The 16,470-nt window shown below is 53.8% G+C and overlaps 7 protein-coding genes across 7 annotated transcripts; 3 read left to right on the top strand and 4 right to left on the bottom strand.

Moving 5' to 3' along the window:
- Window position 1: 1 nt before the first annotated feature.
- Window positions 2-1,387, bottom strand: UV8b_06631 (uncharacterized protein; the record flags this gene model as incomplete). Its single annotated transcript, XM_043144128.1, has 6 exons — window positions 2-553; window positions 617-688; window positions 754-834; window positions 885-971; window positions 1,040-1,148; window positions 1,317-1,387. The coding sequence occupies 6 exons, from the start codon at window positions 1,385-1,387 to the stop codon at window positions 2-4; spliced, it is 972 nt and encodes a 323-aa protein (XP_043000063.1).
- A 1,090-nt stretch (window positions 1,388-2,477) lies between these two features.
- UV8b_06632 (uncharacterized protein) lies at window positions 2,478-4,870 on the top strand (the record flags this gene model as incomplete). The annotated part of the gene is made up of 3 exons (XM_043144129.1): window positions 2,478-2,708; window positions 2,785-4,497; window positions 4,577-4,870. 3 exons carry the CDS (start codon window positions 2,478-2,480, stop codon window positions 4,868-4,870), a joined length of 2,238 nt encoding a protein of 745 aa, XP_043000064.1.
- An 870-nt stretch (window positions 4,871-5,740) lies between these two features.
- On the top strand, window positions 5,741-7,334 carry UV8b_06633 (uncharacterized protein; the record flags this gene model as incomplete). The annotated part of the gene is made up of 2 exons (XM_043144130.1): window positions 5,741-6,756; window positions 6,884-7,334. The coding sequence occupies 2 exons, from the start codon at window positions 5,741-5,743 to the stop codon at window positions 7,332-7,334; spliced, it is 1,467 nt and encodes a 488-aa protein (XP_043000065.1).
- A 392-nt stretch (window positions 7,335-7,726) lies between these two features.
- Window positions 7,727-9,367, bottom strand: UV8b_06634 (uncharacterized protein; the record flags this gene model as incomplete). The annotated part of the gene is made up of 1 exon (XM_043144131.1): window positions 7,727-9,367. The coding sequence occupies one exon, from the start codon at window positions 9,365-9,367 to the stop codon at window positions 7,727-7,729; it is 1,641 nt and encodes a 546-aa protein (XP_043000066.1).
- Window positions 9,368-10,004: 637 nt separating this feature from the next.
- Window positions 10,005-11,681, bottom strand: UV8b_06635 (uncharacterized protein; the record flags this gene model as incomplete). Its single annotated transcript, XM_043144132.1, has 1 exon — window positions 10,005-11,681. The coding sequence occupies one exon, from the start codon at window positions 11,679-11,681 to the stop codon at window positions 10,005-10,007; it is 1,677 nt and encodes a 558-aa protein (XP_043000067.1).
- A 1,516-nt stretch (window positions 11,682-13,197) lies between these two features.
- Window positions 13,198-14,876, top strand: UV8b_06636 (uncharacterized protein; the record flags this gene model as incomplete). The annotated part of the gene is made up of 2 exons (XM_043144133.1): window positions 13,198-13,286; window positions 13,355-14,876. 2 exons carry the CDS (start codon window positions 13,198-13,200, stop codon window positions 14,874-14,876), a joined length of 1,611 nt encoding a protein of 536 aa, XP_043000068.1.
- A 776-nt stretch (window positions 14,877-15,652) lies between these two features.
- On the bottom strand, window positions 15,653-16,345 carry UV8b_06637 (uncharacterized protein; the record flags this gene model as incomplete). The annotated part of the gene is made up of 4 exons (XM_043144134.1): window positions 15,653-15,690; window positions 15,751-16,171; window positions 16,229-16,236; window positions 16,315-16,345. The coding sequence occupies 4 exons, from the start codon at window positions 16,343-16,345 to the stop codon at window positions 15,653-15,655; spliced, it is 498 nt and encodes a 165-aa protein (XP_043000069.1).
- Window positions 16,346-16,470: the final 125 nt, after the last annotated feature.

Consider the following 16,470-nt stretch of genomic DNA (forward strand, 5'->3'; position numbering starts at 1 on the left):
TCTACAACGCGTGCAGCTCCTCTCCAATGTGTGCATCGAGCCATTTCTCCAAATTTCCGCCGTCGCCCAACGCTTGGATTTCTGCTTTGTACCCGAGCATTTGCATGACCTGGAGCTCCTGCACAAGAGTTGCACATGTCGAATCGGCAGCGTGAGAGGGAGACAGCCGGTTCAGAGTGTGACATATCAGCTTTCTATCCCCCGTATCAAGGACACTGGTTGTCACTTGCGCATGTTCAGCTGACATGGCTGCGGTAGCACCACTTGGCGAGGTCGAAGCTTGTCTCTCCGCTGGTGCGCCGACACGTGCAAGGGAAGCTGGGTTCGCTACATTGATGGAAAAGAGGTGACGCGACTTGATGCCAAGGAATCGCATGGAGCCATTGCGGATGGCTGAGTCGGTGAGGACGTTTCCGGATCCATGGAGGAAGCAGTGAAATATGTTTAAGCCGTGAGGGTCAAAGTCTACCAAAACAAAAACCGGCACGTCTGGCCGCCGACCACTGAGTGAATGGAGAAACGACCTGGTAATCATGTCGGGGTATCCCTTGGCCTAGGAAACGGTAAGCTGGACGAAAAGGAAAAGGAAAAGAACGCTACGGTCCGCGTGACGCACTGTGATAAGCAGCCCATCTCCCCAAAGGCATCGTTGCCAGTATCGAGATGCCGAAAGAGATCGAAAAGTTGCCTTCTCTATAGTCAGTAGGCAATGGACATGGAGATGCTGCTCAAACCCTCGGAAGAGTACCATACATCCTTTTCGAGGACAAGAATCCAACGAATTGCCCCAAGCTCAACGCCTTGTATGGAATCGGAAGGCGGTATCATAACGCCCTGCAACAAGTTAGATACTTGTCGTAAACCCGTACAAAGGCGCAATTTACCACGTCTCCAGATGACGCATCTACAGATTGGCCGTCACGAAGCCAAATTATCAACGGTCCTGCTACAACACCTTTGGCTGTTGCTACCTGGCGCTGATTTAGCCATGGGAAGGCAACAACACCAACAACAGCAACAACAGTCGCAGGGTGCTCACTATGTTCAGGTCTGAACGATCGAGATCAAGAGTCACAGCAATGTCGTCAACCAGCTCATCAACCACTCTTTGAGACCCAAACAAGTCTTCGTGTTGGTAAAATATATTTCTTTGATGGGCATCATCATTAGCACCGTCGCATGCATCCTAGGCGAGAGTACGTTGGGAAGCGGTGACACGAACCGCTTGGTCAACACCGTGCCGGATACCAACGCATCATGCGCTAGCTGTAGAATGAAAAGAATTCGAGCTATAGCCTTCAAGTCAGGAGACAGACTTGGTGGTAATTCGGAAAAGGGCACTCATGGCAGAATACTGAATCTTTGCGACTCCTTGAGAGAGCGGCATGGAAAGCGGACCTGTCTGGACGGGGCACGACGTCCATGAGTTCGAAAGCTTCTGCGAGACAGCATGTCGATGCTCATTTGCTCGCCGGATAACAGACTTGCAACTGCAGATTCAAGAAGAGCCTCGATCCGTAATATAGCCGTTCCTGCACCTGGTCTGCTGTCAACCAGCCATTGGCCTGGTAGGCCGTGGTCGATTTGGCTCCTGGATGCCATTCTCTCAAAGTCGCTATCGGCTCACCGAACGGAAATATTCAAATGCGTATGTAATCGCCTTGATAGAGAAAGAGTTGCACCAAGATATTCTCTTGTTCTGTATTTTGATTAATGCTGAATTCTGATGATTTGTTTCCGTACTTGCTTAGAGAATCGACAGGCTCAGGGATGTTTCACCATGTTCATCAGCTTCCCGCTTGGCGGAGAACCTAAGTGGGGCCTAGTGGAGCACACCAGACCGATTATTTCCGCACAGAGTTTTTTTTTGTTTTTCTTTTGAACACCATCACCGCTACAACACAATATCACGACGTTTGCTCGCGCAATAGCCTTAGAAATAGCTTGAACCCCCTATGAACGCCCTGTATCATCCCGTGACCGTAGATTAAGCACGGCTATTATACACCTATTTAAAGGTGCATTTATAGCTATAAGAGTCGGTACCTGATCAGCGGGCACGCCCGCCCCACTTCCTTATATAAGGTACCTTATTTAATTAGCTGCACATGCTTAGAATTACGAAAAGCCAAGGTCACTCGACATATTAAGGCGTGCTCAAAGGTACTTACTACTGCCCTGCCCGTTCAATAATCCGCTACTGCTGGCGTCAACTGTTTATTTGTTCGTCATGTCATCGTTTTGCCCCTGAAAGCTTCATGTTGTCGGCGTCCTTGCCCGTTTGAGCCTACGAGTTACTGACCCCTACCCTGCAAACCCACCAACTTTTGAAGCTGGGACCGGCCCATTCAATTGAGCTCAACGGCCTGTGACGGACATGGGCTCACTCTTTTTTGCTGCTCCCCCATCCATCTGATTAGCGACCAAAATCTCCCACTGCTACAGGACGTCGCAGACAACACCAACGCAAAGCCCAAATGGCCACCGCAACGGGGCGAGATGTTGGCAAAGCCAATTCGCGCAAGGCATATAGCAATGGCAAACTACAATCCCCCGCCAAACCCGAGGTTTGGGCCAACACGGACCGGACGCGATGGCGGATAAAGGACGATGACAGCCGACATACATGGCAGTACCTGACCGACGAAAAGGCTGCCAAGGACTGGCCACAGAGCTTTGCCGAGAAATACTTTCTCGGCCTGCCTTTGGTGAGAAGTGTCGCAAAGAGTTTCTCGCACAGCGAGGAACAAGCTTAGCTGATCTCTATCAAACGTTGATCCTTAGGACCTTGCCGCCCTTCCAAAACCCGAGACGCCTTTGCAAGCCGCCTCAAACGCCCTGGAGTTTTTCGAGAAGCTTCAATTACCCTCGGGTCACTGGGGCTGCGAATACGGCGGCCCAATGTTTCTTCTCGCGGGCATCGCGGTCGCCTGGCATGTCACCAAGACGCCAATCCCACCGGCATACGCAACTGCGATTAAAGACTATCTCACGGCTAGGGCTCACCCAGAAGACGGTGGCTGGGGGCTGCACATTGAGGGTGAAAGCACCGTGCTCGGCATTAGCTTAAACTACACAGTGCTGAGGCTCGTCGGTGTTGATCCTGAAGAGCCTGTCATGGTCAAGGCCCGTGGCACGCTGCACAAGCTGGGAGGAGCAGTCAATGCGCCTCATTGGGCGAAATTCTGGCTGGCGATCCTGGGTGTCGTCAGCTGGGACATTGTCAATCCCGTCCCGCCAGAGATCTGGCTGCTGCCGGACTGGCTTCCCATCTCCCCTTGGAGGTGGTGGGTTCACATGCGAATGGTCTTCTTGCCCATGGGATACGTTTACTCAAAGCGATGGAGTTGCGAAGAGACGGATGTCACCCGTGGCTTGAAGGAAGAACTGTTTACTGAGCCGCACGCCGAGATCGACTGGGCCACTCACCGAAATAGCATTGCCTCAGTCGATAACTACCATCCAAAGTCGTGGGTGCTGAACAAGCTGAACTGGTTCATCGTCAATGTATGGAATCCGTATCTGCGGCCAAATTACATCAAGAATTGGGCAGAGGACTGGGTGAGTCAACTGGTAGATATCGAGGATGCCAATACCGACCATGCAGATCTCGCACCTGTCAATGCAGCAATGAACACGGTTGTTTGCTATATTCGGGACGGGCCCGATGCTTTCAGCACCAGGAGACATGTCGAGCGACTGGATGAATTCCTCTGGGTCACGGGCGAAGGCATGCTCTGCAATGGCACCAACGGCGTCCAGTGCTGGGATACTTCATTCTTGATTCAGGGCGTCTTTGAGGCCGGCCTCGCTAAAGACGAACGCTGGCGTCCCATGTTGATGCGTGCGCTGGAATATTTGGAGCGACAGCAAATTCGTGAGAACTGTGCCGCGCAGGAGAAGGGTTATAGACACCCCCGAAAGGGAGGTTGGCCCTTTAGCAACAGAGATCAAGGATATGGAGTCAGTGACTGCATTGCGGAAGCTCTCAAGGCAATCATTCTTCTCCAGAAAGACGGAGGATTCCCGAAGGTGCTGGAGGACCAGCGAATTTTCGACGCGGTCGACACTCTATTGCTCTATCAGAATGGCAATGGGGCCTGCTCATCCTACGAGCCACGACGTGCTGGCGAGTACATGGAGCTACTCAATGCCGCAGAAGTTTTTGGGAGAATCATGATCGAGTACGACTATCCAGAGTGCACAACTGCCTGCGTCACCGCACTGTCATTGTTTAGGGAGCATTGGCCGGATTACAGGTCGGATGAGGTTAAGACGTTCATCCGAAGAGCGACGGCGTGGATCAAATCCAATCAAAGAAGTGACGGTAGCTGGTACGGCAGCTGGGGCATTTGCTTCACTTATGCAACCATGTTTGCCCTCGAGAGTATGGCCAGCATTGGCGAGACGTATTCCAACAGCAGCATCTCCAAGCGTGGCTGCGACTTTCTCTTGTCCAAGCAAAGGGCAGACGGCGGCTGGTCTGAAAGCTACAAGGCAAGCCTTCTCCCAACGTTTTCCTCCAACCTGTGACTGTGCTGGGGTATTTTGTGCTAACCAACCCGGCCCTTAAAAGTCTTGCGAGACCATGGAGTACCATGAGCACCCGATGGGATCTCTCGTAGTCCAGACCGCCTGGGCCTTGATTGGCCTCCTTGAGGCCGACTACCCAGATGCCGAGCCGCTCAAGAAGGGCATCAAACTCATCATGGAAAGACAGCAGGAAAACGGCGAGTGGGTGCAGGAAGCAATTGAGGGCGTGTTCAACAAGTCTTGCATGATTTCGTATCCGAACTACAAGTTCACCTTCACATTGAAGGCTTTGGGACTGTTTGCCCGAAAATACCCCGGTGAGAAGATTGGGTTGTAAACTTTTCACCTTGGGCTGAAAGCCTGTCACCAAGGCGCCGTTTCTGCTCAGATGCCCGTGGCTGTTGTAGGGTAATCAATCGTCAGTTTGATCAAGCCTAAGAAAAAGGGCCTCGAGCCTGGATTTTCATCGGGATTCTAGCACATCTTTTTTTCTGATTTTTAATTAGCCTTGTAGTTTTCAAAGAATCATTTCTAATGCCGTCTCGGAATGACGGTAAATTCGCGCAATTGACACGCGTTGATAGCTTCCGAAACTACTTGCTCAACTTTTCGTCCGCCATGCAGATGCAGTATTTTCTTTTTGTAGACTCAAAAAAGTTCAGGCCTGTCAGTCACACGTTCCTGGCCTTGTCGAGGTGAGATTTTCCATTTTATTTCGTGTGATGATGATTTCCTACCGACATCGTGGTCGTTGACAGTTTGACGAGGAAGGACCGTCCACGTTCCGACCCCAGAACCACCACAATTGCCCGATTCTGCGTTCTAGCATGTTCTGCCTATGCCTAAGCTTGCTTGATCCAGGTACCAGGTACCAGGAAGCCCGACCTTGCCCCACCATGAATGAATGAACTTGGAGAAGCAGCCATGCAAGCAACAATCCGTCAAACCAAACCTTTTGCTAACGTTGGATCGAGCAACAAGCAGGCTGCAGTACGCGTTTCCTTACACTTCACTTTACCACCATCATCAGTATTGCCTATTCCGCTTCCGATTGCTTTTGTCGCATCGCATCCCAGTGATGCTGCAAAGGCTGCACAGTTGTCTACTCTTTTCTACGCCCCCATCTCTTTAATCTTGCACCGCCATAGCATCTCGGCACCTTCAGACACCGTCTCACCCTCAGGCGATAATCAACATCTTCACCAGAATGTCGCACCTTACACTAGCACACAAGGGCCTTCGGGCGTTGGAGGAGAAGAGCTGGGACACGGCCGTGACGATGCTCTCAAAGGCTCTGCTGAGCTCCACCAACCCAGCCTGGCTTTTGGCCCGGTCAAAGGCCCTTGCAAATCTAAAGCGCTATGACGAGGCCCTGGTTGATGCCGAAGTCGCCTTCCTCACAGCCCATGACCGAAACATCCGAGATCTCATGTTCCAAGCCCAACATCGACGGGCCTTGGTCTACTTCTCTCTGGGACAGTTTGCTAACGCCGACTGCTGCAGCATTTACGCCATGCGTCTGTGCAAGGGGCTCCCTGCGTTGGAAAAGGACGACATTAGGGCTCTACATTCTGATGAGACTGGGTACTGGACCGCGACGCTGGAGGAAGCAACAAAAGAGGCACAGAGCGAATGGTTCCACCAGTCGAGAGACGAAGGATTCGCCAGGGATGCCAAGAATCCAATGCCCTTGTTTAAGGAATGGCAACGAGCGAGTTTGCTACGTATTCAGAGCCTGAAGGCCATGAGCAAGCTGCCTGAAGACGACGTAGCCAGAAAAGTAACCATCAGTGCAGACCCCCGACACAAGGATCTTGCCGTCACAAAGACGGAGAGCAATGCCCAGGACAAAATACCCGATGCGGTAGATCCCCAGCCAGCAACACGGAAGTCAGCAGCCCCCTGCAACCAACCGCTCCGCATGCAAGACTATCAGACCGACTCGGCTATAATGGTGTCCATTTTCACCAAAGGGGTTGACAAACAGAAGCTGCATGTTGAGTTTTTCGACGACTCTGTGCTCCTCGACCCTCTTGTCTATCCCAACGGCGAAGAGAAGGAACTTGTAATTGAAACGCATTCCCAAATCAAGCCGTCAGCCTCGAGTTTCACCGTCACTCCTAGCAAAGTCGAGTTGCGCCTCGGAAAAAAGTCACCCGGAAGATGGCCACGGTTGACCAAGGAAGACCCTCGAGGCCAAGAGTTTGACGGAGGGAAGAACAAGTAAGTTTGATTTATTTATTTATTTATTTATTTATTTTTTTGCGTTTTGGGCATTTTTAGCTCTGCTGCACACAACGAAAATAAGGGGATAGGAGAAAAAAAAATCCTAATTTTGATTGTCTTTTAGGCTGGAAGGACTTCAAGATGCCGGGAAAATAGTCGGCGAGGCTGCCGGCGCGGAGGCTGAACAGAGTATCAGCGGAAAGGAAGCAGAACAAGTCGATGGCAAGGCTGGCACAAGTGAGCACCATGGGGATAAATCATCCCCTAAAGCGACGAGCGCCAAAGCCCGCGAGGCCGAACCAGCTTCCAAGCCAGGCGGTCCGGCATATCCTACTTCATCGCGTAGCGGGCCCAAAAACTGGGACGCGATTGGAGCCGATAGCGACGAAGAGGAATCTAATGTCGACGACTTTTTCAAGAGGCTATACAAGAATGCCTCGGAAGAACAGAGGCGCGCAATGAAGAAGAGTTTCGTCGAAAGTAACGGCACCAGTTTGAGTACTGATTGGAGTGACGTGGGGAGCCGCACGGTGGAAGTGGTAGCCCCTGAGGGTGTCGAGGCCAAGAAGTGGTAGTAGATGGGCATGGATCGGACTGGACGCGAGGGCAACATGACATGGCGTCTCAGCGGGTGATGTTAGCGCGCAACTGTTTTCTCTTCTTTTTTTCTTTCTTTCTTTTTTTTTTTTTCCCGGCTTGTTCCCTGCCATCACCATGGTCGCGGGCCTCGCCCCTTTCTTCTCTTTTTGCTAGGTGGCTGACGAGCAAGTAGTCTATTCCGTTTTCTTGCGACATGGCGCTTGTACCATTACGAGGCTTCGTCTTTAGTATGCCAATGTCATGCCGATGCCGCCATCATCCCAAATGCTCGCCACATGCCATCCACATCATGGACTGCGAAAATATATAAATATATATATATATATATATATATATATACATATATATATGCAATACATTTGCAATGTCATCCTTCAACACTCGGGTCAATTCGCCTCACCCTCTCCACCACGTCGCGGTGCCAGTCCCCTTCGCTCAACTCCTTTTGCGCCTTCTCGGGCGTCCACGCCTCCGGGCCCCGGTACAGTTCCGCCTGTCCGGCAGGGATATACGCCGCCCTGCTTAGAAAGTCCTCGGCAGCAATGTACGCGCCTCGCAACCACCTCGCGCCCCCAGCATCCGCGTCGAAGGCATTCCTCCCATGCATGGTCCGCAGGTTGTCAAAGAGGACGCACTCGCCCGGCTCCATCTTGTAGCTGTGCACGGCGTCGGGGTGATTGATCAGCGCCTCGAAGACGCGCGCCGGCGCAAGCCAGCGCTCCAAATCAACCGACGCATCCTCATAGCGCCCCTGGAAGGGCGGGCTCCAGTACACGCCGGCGAAGGCGCCGTCCGCGTCGCGGTCCACCACGCTCCTGTCCGCGTGATACAGGTAGCCGCGCTTGTCGTACTGGTACGGCACGCGGTGCTCTGCCAGCGGGGCCAGTCTGGAGCTCGTCCGGACAAAGGGCCAGAGGAGACGGCCGGCGCGCTCGCCGTCGCTGAAGAGCGACTCGCCGCCCGAGCAGGAGTTGTCCATGCAGTGCAGGATCTGCACCATGGGCGGGGGGGAGAGGTAGCACAGGTCCTGGTGCAGGCCGAGGTGGCCGCTCGTGTAGGCGACGTTCTCGGCGTCGGGCTTTGCCCGCACGTCAAAGGTGCGTCCGTAGAGGGTCTCGCGGATGTTGGCGATGCGGGTGGCGATGCGGACGACGGAGCGCTCGTCCCGCGGCACGTTGCGGAGGTAGACGATGCCGAGGCGCAGTATGTCGACGACCACGTTCCAGAAGGACGGCGACTCGGGCTTCATGAACTCGGCGTAGTCGATCTTGCGGACGTGCTTGGCGAGGGTTTGCCGGTCCCAGTACCGGACGCCCGTGCGCGCGAGGACGGAGCGTTTCCGCCGGGACAAGGCGGCGGCGTCGTGCGTTCCGCGCCGCTGGAGAGCCGCCTCGATGCTCGCCCAGGGGACGGTGGTTTCGTGCCGGCCCCCCGCCTGGCGGGCGAAGCGCTCGATATCGTTGGCGAAGGAGACGGCCAGCCCGTCCTCGGCAGCGCGGACGTGCGAGAAGCCAATATCGGGGGGGATCTCGACAGACGCAAAGGTCTTTTGGCCCGACGACGCGTCTCTGCACGCGCCGCAGGCGCAGCTGTCCCGGAGAGCGGCAGGATTCAGAGAGGCCGTGCGCCGTCCGCCAAGACCGTCCTGCGCGATACGCACAATGTCGCTGGTCCAGGTGACGGTGATGGGCCGTCCTCCATCGGGGGGCTTGCGCTCGCACAGGAGCCGGGGTGCTGCTGCTGCTGCTGCTGCTGCTTCAGGAATCTCGTCCTCGTTCTCGAGGAGCCGGTGTTGGGATCGATACGGCGGTCTGGTTCGGCTCGGTTCTGCGCTGCTGCTGCTGCTGCTGCTGCTGCTGCTGCATCTGGTGGTCTTGTGAAGACGAAGACGACGAGGGCTCTGGGCGGGGTTTGGGCGAATCAACGCCCGGACCGGCGGGGTGGCGATCCGTGACGCAGGCGTGCCGGTACCTGGGGCGGCCCTGCAGGCTGCGGTGCGACAGAACATGGGGGGGGGGGGGGGTGGGGGCGGGCGCGTCAAATCCGCTGGCAATGAGCCGAGTTTTTGTCGAGCCACGGAAGACGAGGGGCTCTGTGTGCTTCGTCTTCGCCCAGGCTGCAGGACCGGACGGTTTTTGCATAATGGATAAACCAGCCCCGGGGCTATGCAGCATGTGCCTTATATACCACGGCAACGCGTTTCCCCGGTGGAGTGGACTTGCCAGAACCTCGGCACCTTGTCCAGGTTGTCCTGGCGCGCCCAGGTACGGAGTACATACATGTACCAACCAGCAGGTGGGTGGGCCCGTGTCATCATACGCTTGCCGCAGCGAGGGCAAAGTTCACCCCCCATGTACTCCGTACGAAGGGACGTACGGAGTAACAGTTGCCGTCATTTGCCGCTGCCCCGGGATTCTGGTAACCCTTTTCCCCGGCGCTGGGGCTAGCATGCGCACTGCGCAGTGTGGTGTGGAGTTGGTCAGCAGCATCAGTCAATCACAGCGGCAACTCGATGCGGCATTTCCAAGTCGTCAAGCTGCGCACTTGCCGTTTCACCGTCAGCGAATTGCATTCAACAATAAAAACTGTGAAAAAACTGCAAAACTGTAAAGCTGCAATGTGTTGCTTGCTACGCGCTTCTTGCATCATCTGTTGCGGTTGCTCGACCATCGCTTAACCGTCACCTCTCTAATCTTGTAAAGTTGCAACGCCTCTGCAAATCCCGTCTCCAGCGCCGCGTCATATTTAGGCGGCGGCGGGATCTCCACATACACAAGTACCAGGCTCTTGATGGCGTGCGACAGAACTCGTACAACACCATGAAGCCAGTGCCACGTCCTGTCCGGCGCACGCTTGCCCGAGGCCTTCCACCACGAGTCGGAGTACGAGGGAAGAACAATAAGACCAAACTCGGCGTGGTCAAACACCGGGCCTCTGGTGTACAGAAGCCAATCCACCCCAAACTTGATGCCTGCTCGTGGCACCCAGCCGAGTGAACGGAAGTGGTGGTACACGGCGTAGTGAACGAGGAAGTTGTCGTCCGGCTCCAGGTCCGGGTCGTCTGGCCCGGTTCTGGGAGGGAAAAAAGAATGCTGCCGGAACATGGTCAGAAGTTCTCGAGTCGTGAAAGGCTTGCCCGTCTTGGGGTCGTTGACCATCAAGGCCCCGAAGCCGAAAGTCAGGAAGAGCGCTTCTTCAGGTGTGAGCTGGAGATGCTCCTTGTTTACAATCTCTCTAGTGCGTGCATCTGCCTCGTGGCCGGCCAACGAGGACTCGGCAACATCTGCTGCGGCAGAGCGAGTAACGACTGCATGTGAAAATGGTGGCTTGTTCTTTCCATTCGCAGAGTGATTCGAATTGGGCGGATCGCCAAGACTGAACGTGGTTGATTCAACCTCGGGTGAAAACCGAACGCTTTTCCGACGTTTCAGACACTCTTCTTCAGTCACGTCACAAGCTGAGGAAGTCTCTGAGGATTGCGGTGATGCGCCGTTGGCTGTGGTTCCACCAGCCTGACATTCTTCCACTGCTTCTGGGGCAGCCGGTGCTGGCTTATCGGCAGTCAGTTCCAATGCATTTGGCCATTTCAAGTTGACTGGAAGTGATGGCAAGACAGCCTGAGGGGCAGCATCCACTGAGTCCCTTGCATCTCGGAGGCAAGATTTTGACACCATGTCAGCATGCGAGTTCGGAAGCGACAGAAGTTCTAGGGGGCCGACAGGAGCAGAGCCCGAGACGGGGGGAGAGAGTGGCGGCATCCAAGTTGCGAGGTCAGTCTGCTTCGTACTTTCGGCCTCCTGAGCTTCTCTCAGCCGCGTCTGCCGAATCGCTTCTTGTTCTAGCCTGGCCCTTTCCCATTTCGCCTTGGCTCGTTCCTCACGGCGTTGCACAGTGAGAACTTCGCTGACGTGTGTCTCAATGTGTCCCCTGCGGACTTGTTCGCGCTTCAACCAGTTGGGCTCACTGCGACTCAGGCTTCCTTTGCCATAGAATCCTTGTTCCCACAACGCTCTCACGGATTTCTCGTCAGTGACGTGAACCGAAGATGTGCCTTCTGACCATGTTCCTTGATGAATCAGAGAGGGCTCGGAAGGGGGGGGAGAGACCGTCTGCCGTAACCAAGCATATGCGACGGTGAAAAACGACAAGGGGTTGTTGGGATAAAAGGCAGGAAGTGGGAAAGTCCGAATAGGAGCCGGTAGGGCATAAATCTGATGAATAGAGGGCCCCTTTTTACGCGGCGAAGCACGCTTGACACCGGATTCTGCTGGCGGGACTCTCACGTGGCCATTTTGATTTGATTTCGTTTGAGTCTCAGCCATTTCGAGCTGGAAATCATCTTATTGCGCTTCGGTTAGCACGCCCGCCTCTTCGGAATTTCAGCAAGATACAAACAAATGAGCGACAAATGCGAGGAAGAAGCTTTGGGTGTACACTGAATCAGATACCGTTGTAGTCTAAAATTTTGGGCAATCATCGAGGTCCAAATGAATGGAGTAGTCCTCTAAGCACCGTACGAAGGTTTGTCATCATTACAGTGAGGGTTGAGGCGTGTGGACGAAAAAAAAAAAAAAAAAAAAAAAAAAAAAAGGAAGAAGAAGGAAAAGAAAAATTCGCTGGGAAGCCGAGAGCTGGCTGCAGCCGTGGCAAATCGCACAAGGTTGCCAGGTTTCATCATGATACCAAGTCTCGGGGGCAAATGTACTGTGAGATCGATTTGGGTTGGAAGGAATGGTTGAAGAGATGGAGGGAGCTACCTTGTCTAGGGCATGATCGAAACGGTCATGTGCTGATCAAGAGCGCATCTGGACCGGGACCGAAGCAAAGAGCAGATACGTATCGTATCATATCACTCAAGTAAAGTCGTGAAAGGAATTGAACGGCCTGGTGTCGTAACGACCAAAGCCAGATAGATGACAGAGTAGTGTTGGCGAAGAAGAAATACCTTTTACTTGACTTGGTTGTTGAAATTTTTCTCTCGCCCGTGACGTCCCCAGTTTTCTAGGCTAAACCGCGGATATGTGTGGGCTGGGGCCTTTCATCAACAGCTTGACCCTCCACTTTTCCTCTCGCTGAAAGTCGTCAACGGCTCGAGTAGAAACATTTCATTGCTTTCTATTTGAATGTGCTGACGCCACCCACCTGCAGAGTGCAATGCTGCAGAGAGCAGGGATCATGGCACATGGGGCAGTGACTGGTGAAATGAAACTCGCAAAGTAATTTATAGAATTCTAGGAGAAGACATGAATGATGCTACTCCGTACTCCGTATTCCGTACATCCCAATCACAAGTTGTAGCGCGAGTTAAGGGGATTGCAGTCATTGGATGCTGCTACTGTCTACAGTGGGGCCTGGTTGGTGAACCAGGACGAGGCACCTGGCGACCAGACGGCAATTTGGCCAAAAACCTGCCGGGTACGGAGTAGGAACCCCTGACAATGCGCAAGGGATTTTGAAAATGCTGCTATTCCTGAAACCCATCAATCTCCCGTCTGCCGCTTCCTGTACTGCGTACTCTCCGTACAAGTGATCAACAGCGGCACGTCCGCCAGTTCCGGCATTTCCCCCTTGGGGCCACGGTCAATGCATTCACCGGCCTCTTGAGTGATACGAGAGGGGAATCAAAGACTTGCTTATATTCTCCTTTCCTTCCTCTGCCCGCCCAGGTCGACCACCTATCTGGTGGTCAGCATCCGAAGAGAGGGCATCCGACTCTTGCCGCTCCTCACCCTCGTACATTTGCACGTTTTTTTTTTGTTGTATTTCCCCCCCCCCCTTCCTTCCCCGGCTTCGCTGGCTTCGCTGGTCCATCGCGATGCCGTCTGGTAAGGCGTTGAAATGGGATCCATTATAGAGACTGTTGCCTCGGTCTGTCTCGTGTGGGCCGTCATAGTGGTCGTTGTTCAAAGCATTGGTATTGCTGCAATGTATGCCATCCCGTCTCGCGCGTTCATTTTGTTGTTTGTGTAGCTGACCGTCTCTCCGTCCTCGCTAGCTTTCGATATTTTTCTCGACCTTCACCACCTCCCGTCTCGTCCAAGTTGGGTCAGAATGCTCCCACGGTCACGATAATTCGCCCAGTCAAGGGGCTCGAGCCAGGACTCTACGAATGCATCGCGTCGACGTTTCGGCAGGACTATCCGGCCGAAAAAACATCAATTCGCTTATGCGTAGAGGATGAGACGGATCCAGCGTATCCGGTTCTCCAAAAGCTGGTCCAGGATTTCCCCGCCTCCGATGTTCAAATTCTGGTCGAGTCTCAAGACCCAGTCTTGCATGGTTCCAGAGGCCGTCCAGACAATGTCGGCCCCAACCCCAAAGTTCGCAACATCAGTCGAGCGTATCGCGAAGCGAAGGGAGAGATTGTTTGGATAATCGACTGCAACGTCTGGGTCGCAAGAGGTGTGCTCGGACGAATGGTCGACAAGTTGATGGGATACGCAGCGCCTGGCTCATTCGCCAAGCCCTACAAGTTCGTCCATCAGATGCCGCTGGTTGTCGACACAGTCGACTATACTCTGCCGGAAACCGACGACAGTCTGGCCCTTCTGCCCTCTGCGTCGGAGGCACAAGCTGTTCCCGCCGTTCCCAAGACACCTTGCGGGGACATCATTACTAGGATATCTCGACACGGAGGAGGTCGCCTAGACGAGATGTTTTTTGCCACAACGCACGTCAAGTTCTACGGCGCAATCAACTCCGTTGGCATCGCGCCTTGCATTGTTGGCAAGAGCAACATGTTCCGCAAGGTCCATCTTGACCAGGTCACGAGAGCCTCGAGCAACCCCATACTCCCCCAAGGCGAGAACAAACCGACCGGCGTCGACTACTTTTCCCACAATATATGCGAGGACCACCTCATCGGAGATCTTCTCTGGCGGTCGCACATTCCAGGTCACCTCAATCACGGCATCGTCTGGGGAGACCTGGTAATCCAACCCATGGCAGGCATGTCCGTTGTAGCGTACGCAGCACGGCGATGTCGGTGGTTGCGCGCCAGAAAGTTTACCGTTCTGGCAGCCACACTCGTGGAACCTGGCGTGGAATCGTTTCTATGCTGCGTGTACTTGGCGTTCGCCCTCACCACACTTCCCTGGTTCCACCACTACTTATCGATCCCGCAGACTTGGGGGAGCATGTGCGCAATCTGGCTGCTGGCCGTCGTGGCCTGGATGTTTCTCGACTGGCGGACATTTAAGCTGCTCCATTCGGGCGTCAGCGTTCAGGTGGATCGCGACAGTCCTCCATTCGCCAGGGGAACCGCCAACATGGCTGGAATGTCTCGACGGAAGTTCTCGGAGTGGTTCTTGGCTTGGCTCGGACGAGAGGCACTGGCACTGCCTGTCTGGACCTGGGCTGTCCTGTGCGGAACGACGATAAATTGGCGAGGCAAGACATTTCAGGTTAATATGGACACTTCGGTTGTGGAGCTTGAGGATGGACAGGAACCGAGGAAGCCCTTGCGGACCCCCGAGTTGGAACGGGCGAGACAATCGAGCAAAGACCGGTCGGACTAGCAGCATGCTCCAGGGAGGGGATTTCCTGCTCTTACGCACAGAAATTGCCTTTCATGTACCTATTACGCCGCTTGCACGCTACTATGATTCATACATACTTGATAGACGTTGATAAAAAAAAAAAGTACATATGATGAAGACTGATTGATGTCACCAATGCAGAGACATGCTAGAATAATCTCCAAAGGGGACGAGTGACGGACATTTACGGCTAACAGTGCAGAACCAATGGCACAGCATCAACCATCATGGAGTGTAGGCGTGCCAACTAGACCTTGAAGGATTTATTGACAGATTCTTTGCGTCTTGGTCGTCTTCCCGTGTTTCTCGTGCCGTGTCACCGCGCCCGCGGCGCCAGTGGGGATGACGCATGTTTCTGCAAGTCCAAGCAGAACACGCTGATCCGTCCGGGGCTGCAGAGAACTACTCGTGCCATCGGCGTCAACGATAGCCTAGGGGATTCCTCGAGAGTGGATGACAACTTGTCTCCTTCGAGTACATTACATTTCCGGTTTCGCCAAAGCACAACGACAAGCTGCTGGGAGTGAGGGCGTTTTCAAATGGCGGATGCTGCTCGCCGCGAAGCAAGAATGGCTGATCCGTCACCGTCGCCCGTGACGTGTGTCTTGCCACGCAATATTGAATCACTGCATCAAGCAATTCGACCTTTGCTCCTTTAGCTGGAAACTTTGCGTTTCTTGGACAAAAGTGAAGCAACCTTTGCTTTTGCTTTCAGATCTCGCCTGATTGCTGCACCACCTCGTGGATGGCTTTCCTCAAACGGCACAATGGATTGCAGCCTTGTCGTTTTCATCTTCGCCATCAGAGTCAGTAACTTTGCCCAGTCGCAAAGGAAACGCTTGATGACGCATACCGTAGGACCAGTCCCCTCTCGTCCATGAATTCATCTTCTCTCGTCGAAACTCGTCAAAGTCCCACTCCCGCTTCTCCAAAGCTTCGGCCTTGAGGAAAACATACACTGATGCACTCATCTCGTCTCCGACAACTTCAGTGTCACCGTCTTTTTCGAGAAGCCTCACTTTGACCTTTCGTCGCTCGTACTCGGAGCCCTCGAAGTAATCTAGCTTTTCCAGGTTGGCATCCGTCAGCCCGGTAATGCGGATTCCGCGGATGTTATGCCCCTTTTCTGGGACGGCAGCAGGATAGTCTGCGAATCGGACCCGATGGCGGCAGTAGTCCTCCAAAATCGCTGCCGTGAAGGTATGGAGATTTTGAATCGCTAGTGGTGGGTGCTTGTCACCGTAGCAGACGCTGAAGAAGACCTCTGCGGCCATCTTCACGCTTGTTAGCTCTTTGAGACGATTTCTGAGTAGGTATCAAAGGCTTCATACCAAAGTGCCTGAGTCATGCGTTAGCCGAGGGCTTTTGATTGCGCGAGGTGCCGAGAGAAAGAAAGAAAGAAAGAAATGAGCCGCACCATAAACAAAGGCTGCCTCGTCGCCACTCATGGCGAATCACCCACGCAGAGGCGCCGCTGCTTCTTCGTACAAGGGGGCAGTAACTGCGAAAATACCGGCTGATAAGCGGGACAATTAAAGAGACGTTTTATGTTTTCAGTTGTATGGCGGATGAT

This window comes from Ustilaginoidea virens, chromosome 5 (genome assembly GCF_000687475.1).
Source record: "Ustilaginoidea virens chromosome 5, complete sequence".
NCBI lineage: Eukaryota > Fungi > Ascomycota > Sordariomycetes > Hypocreales > Clavicipitaceae > Ustilaginoidea > Ustilaginoidea virens.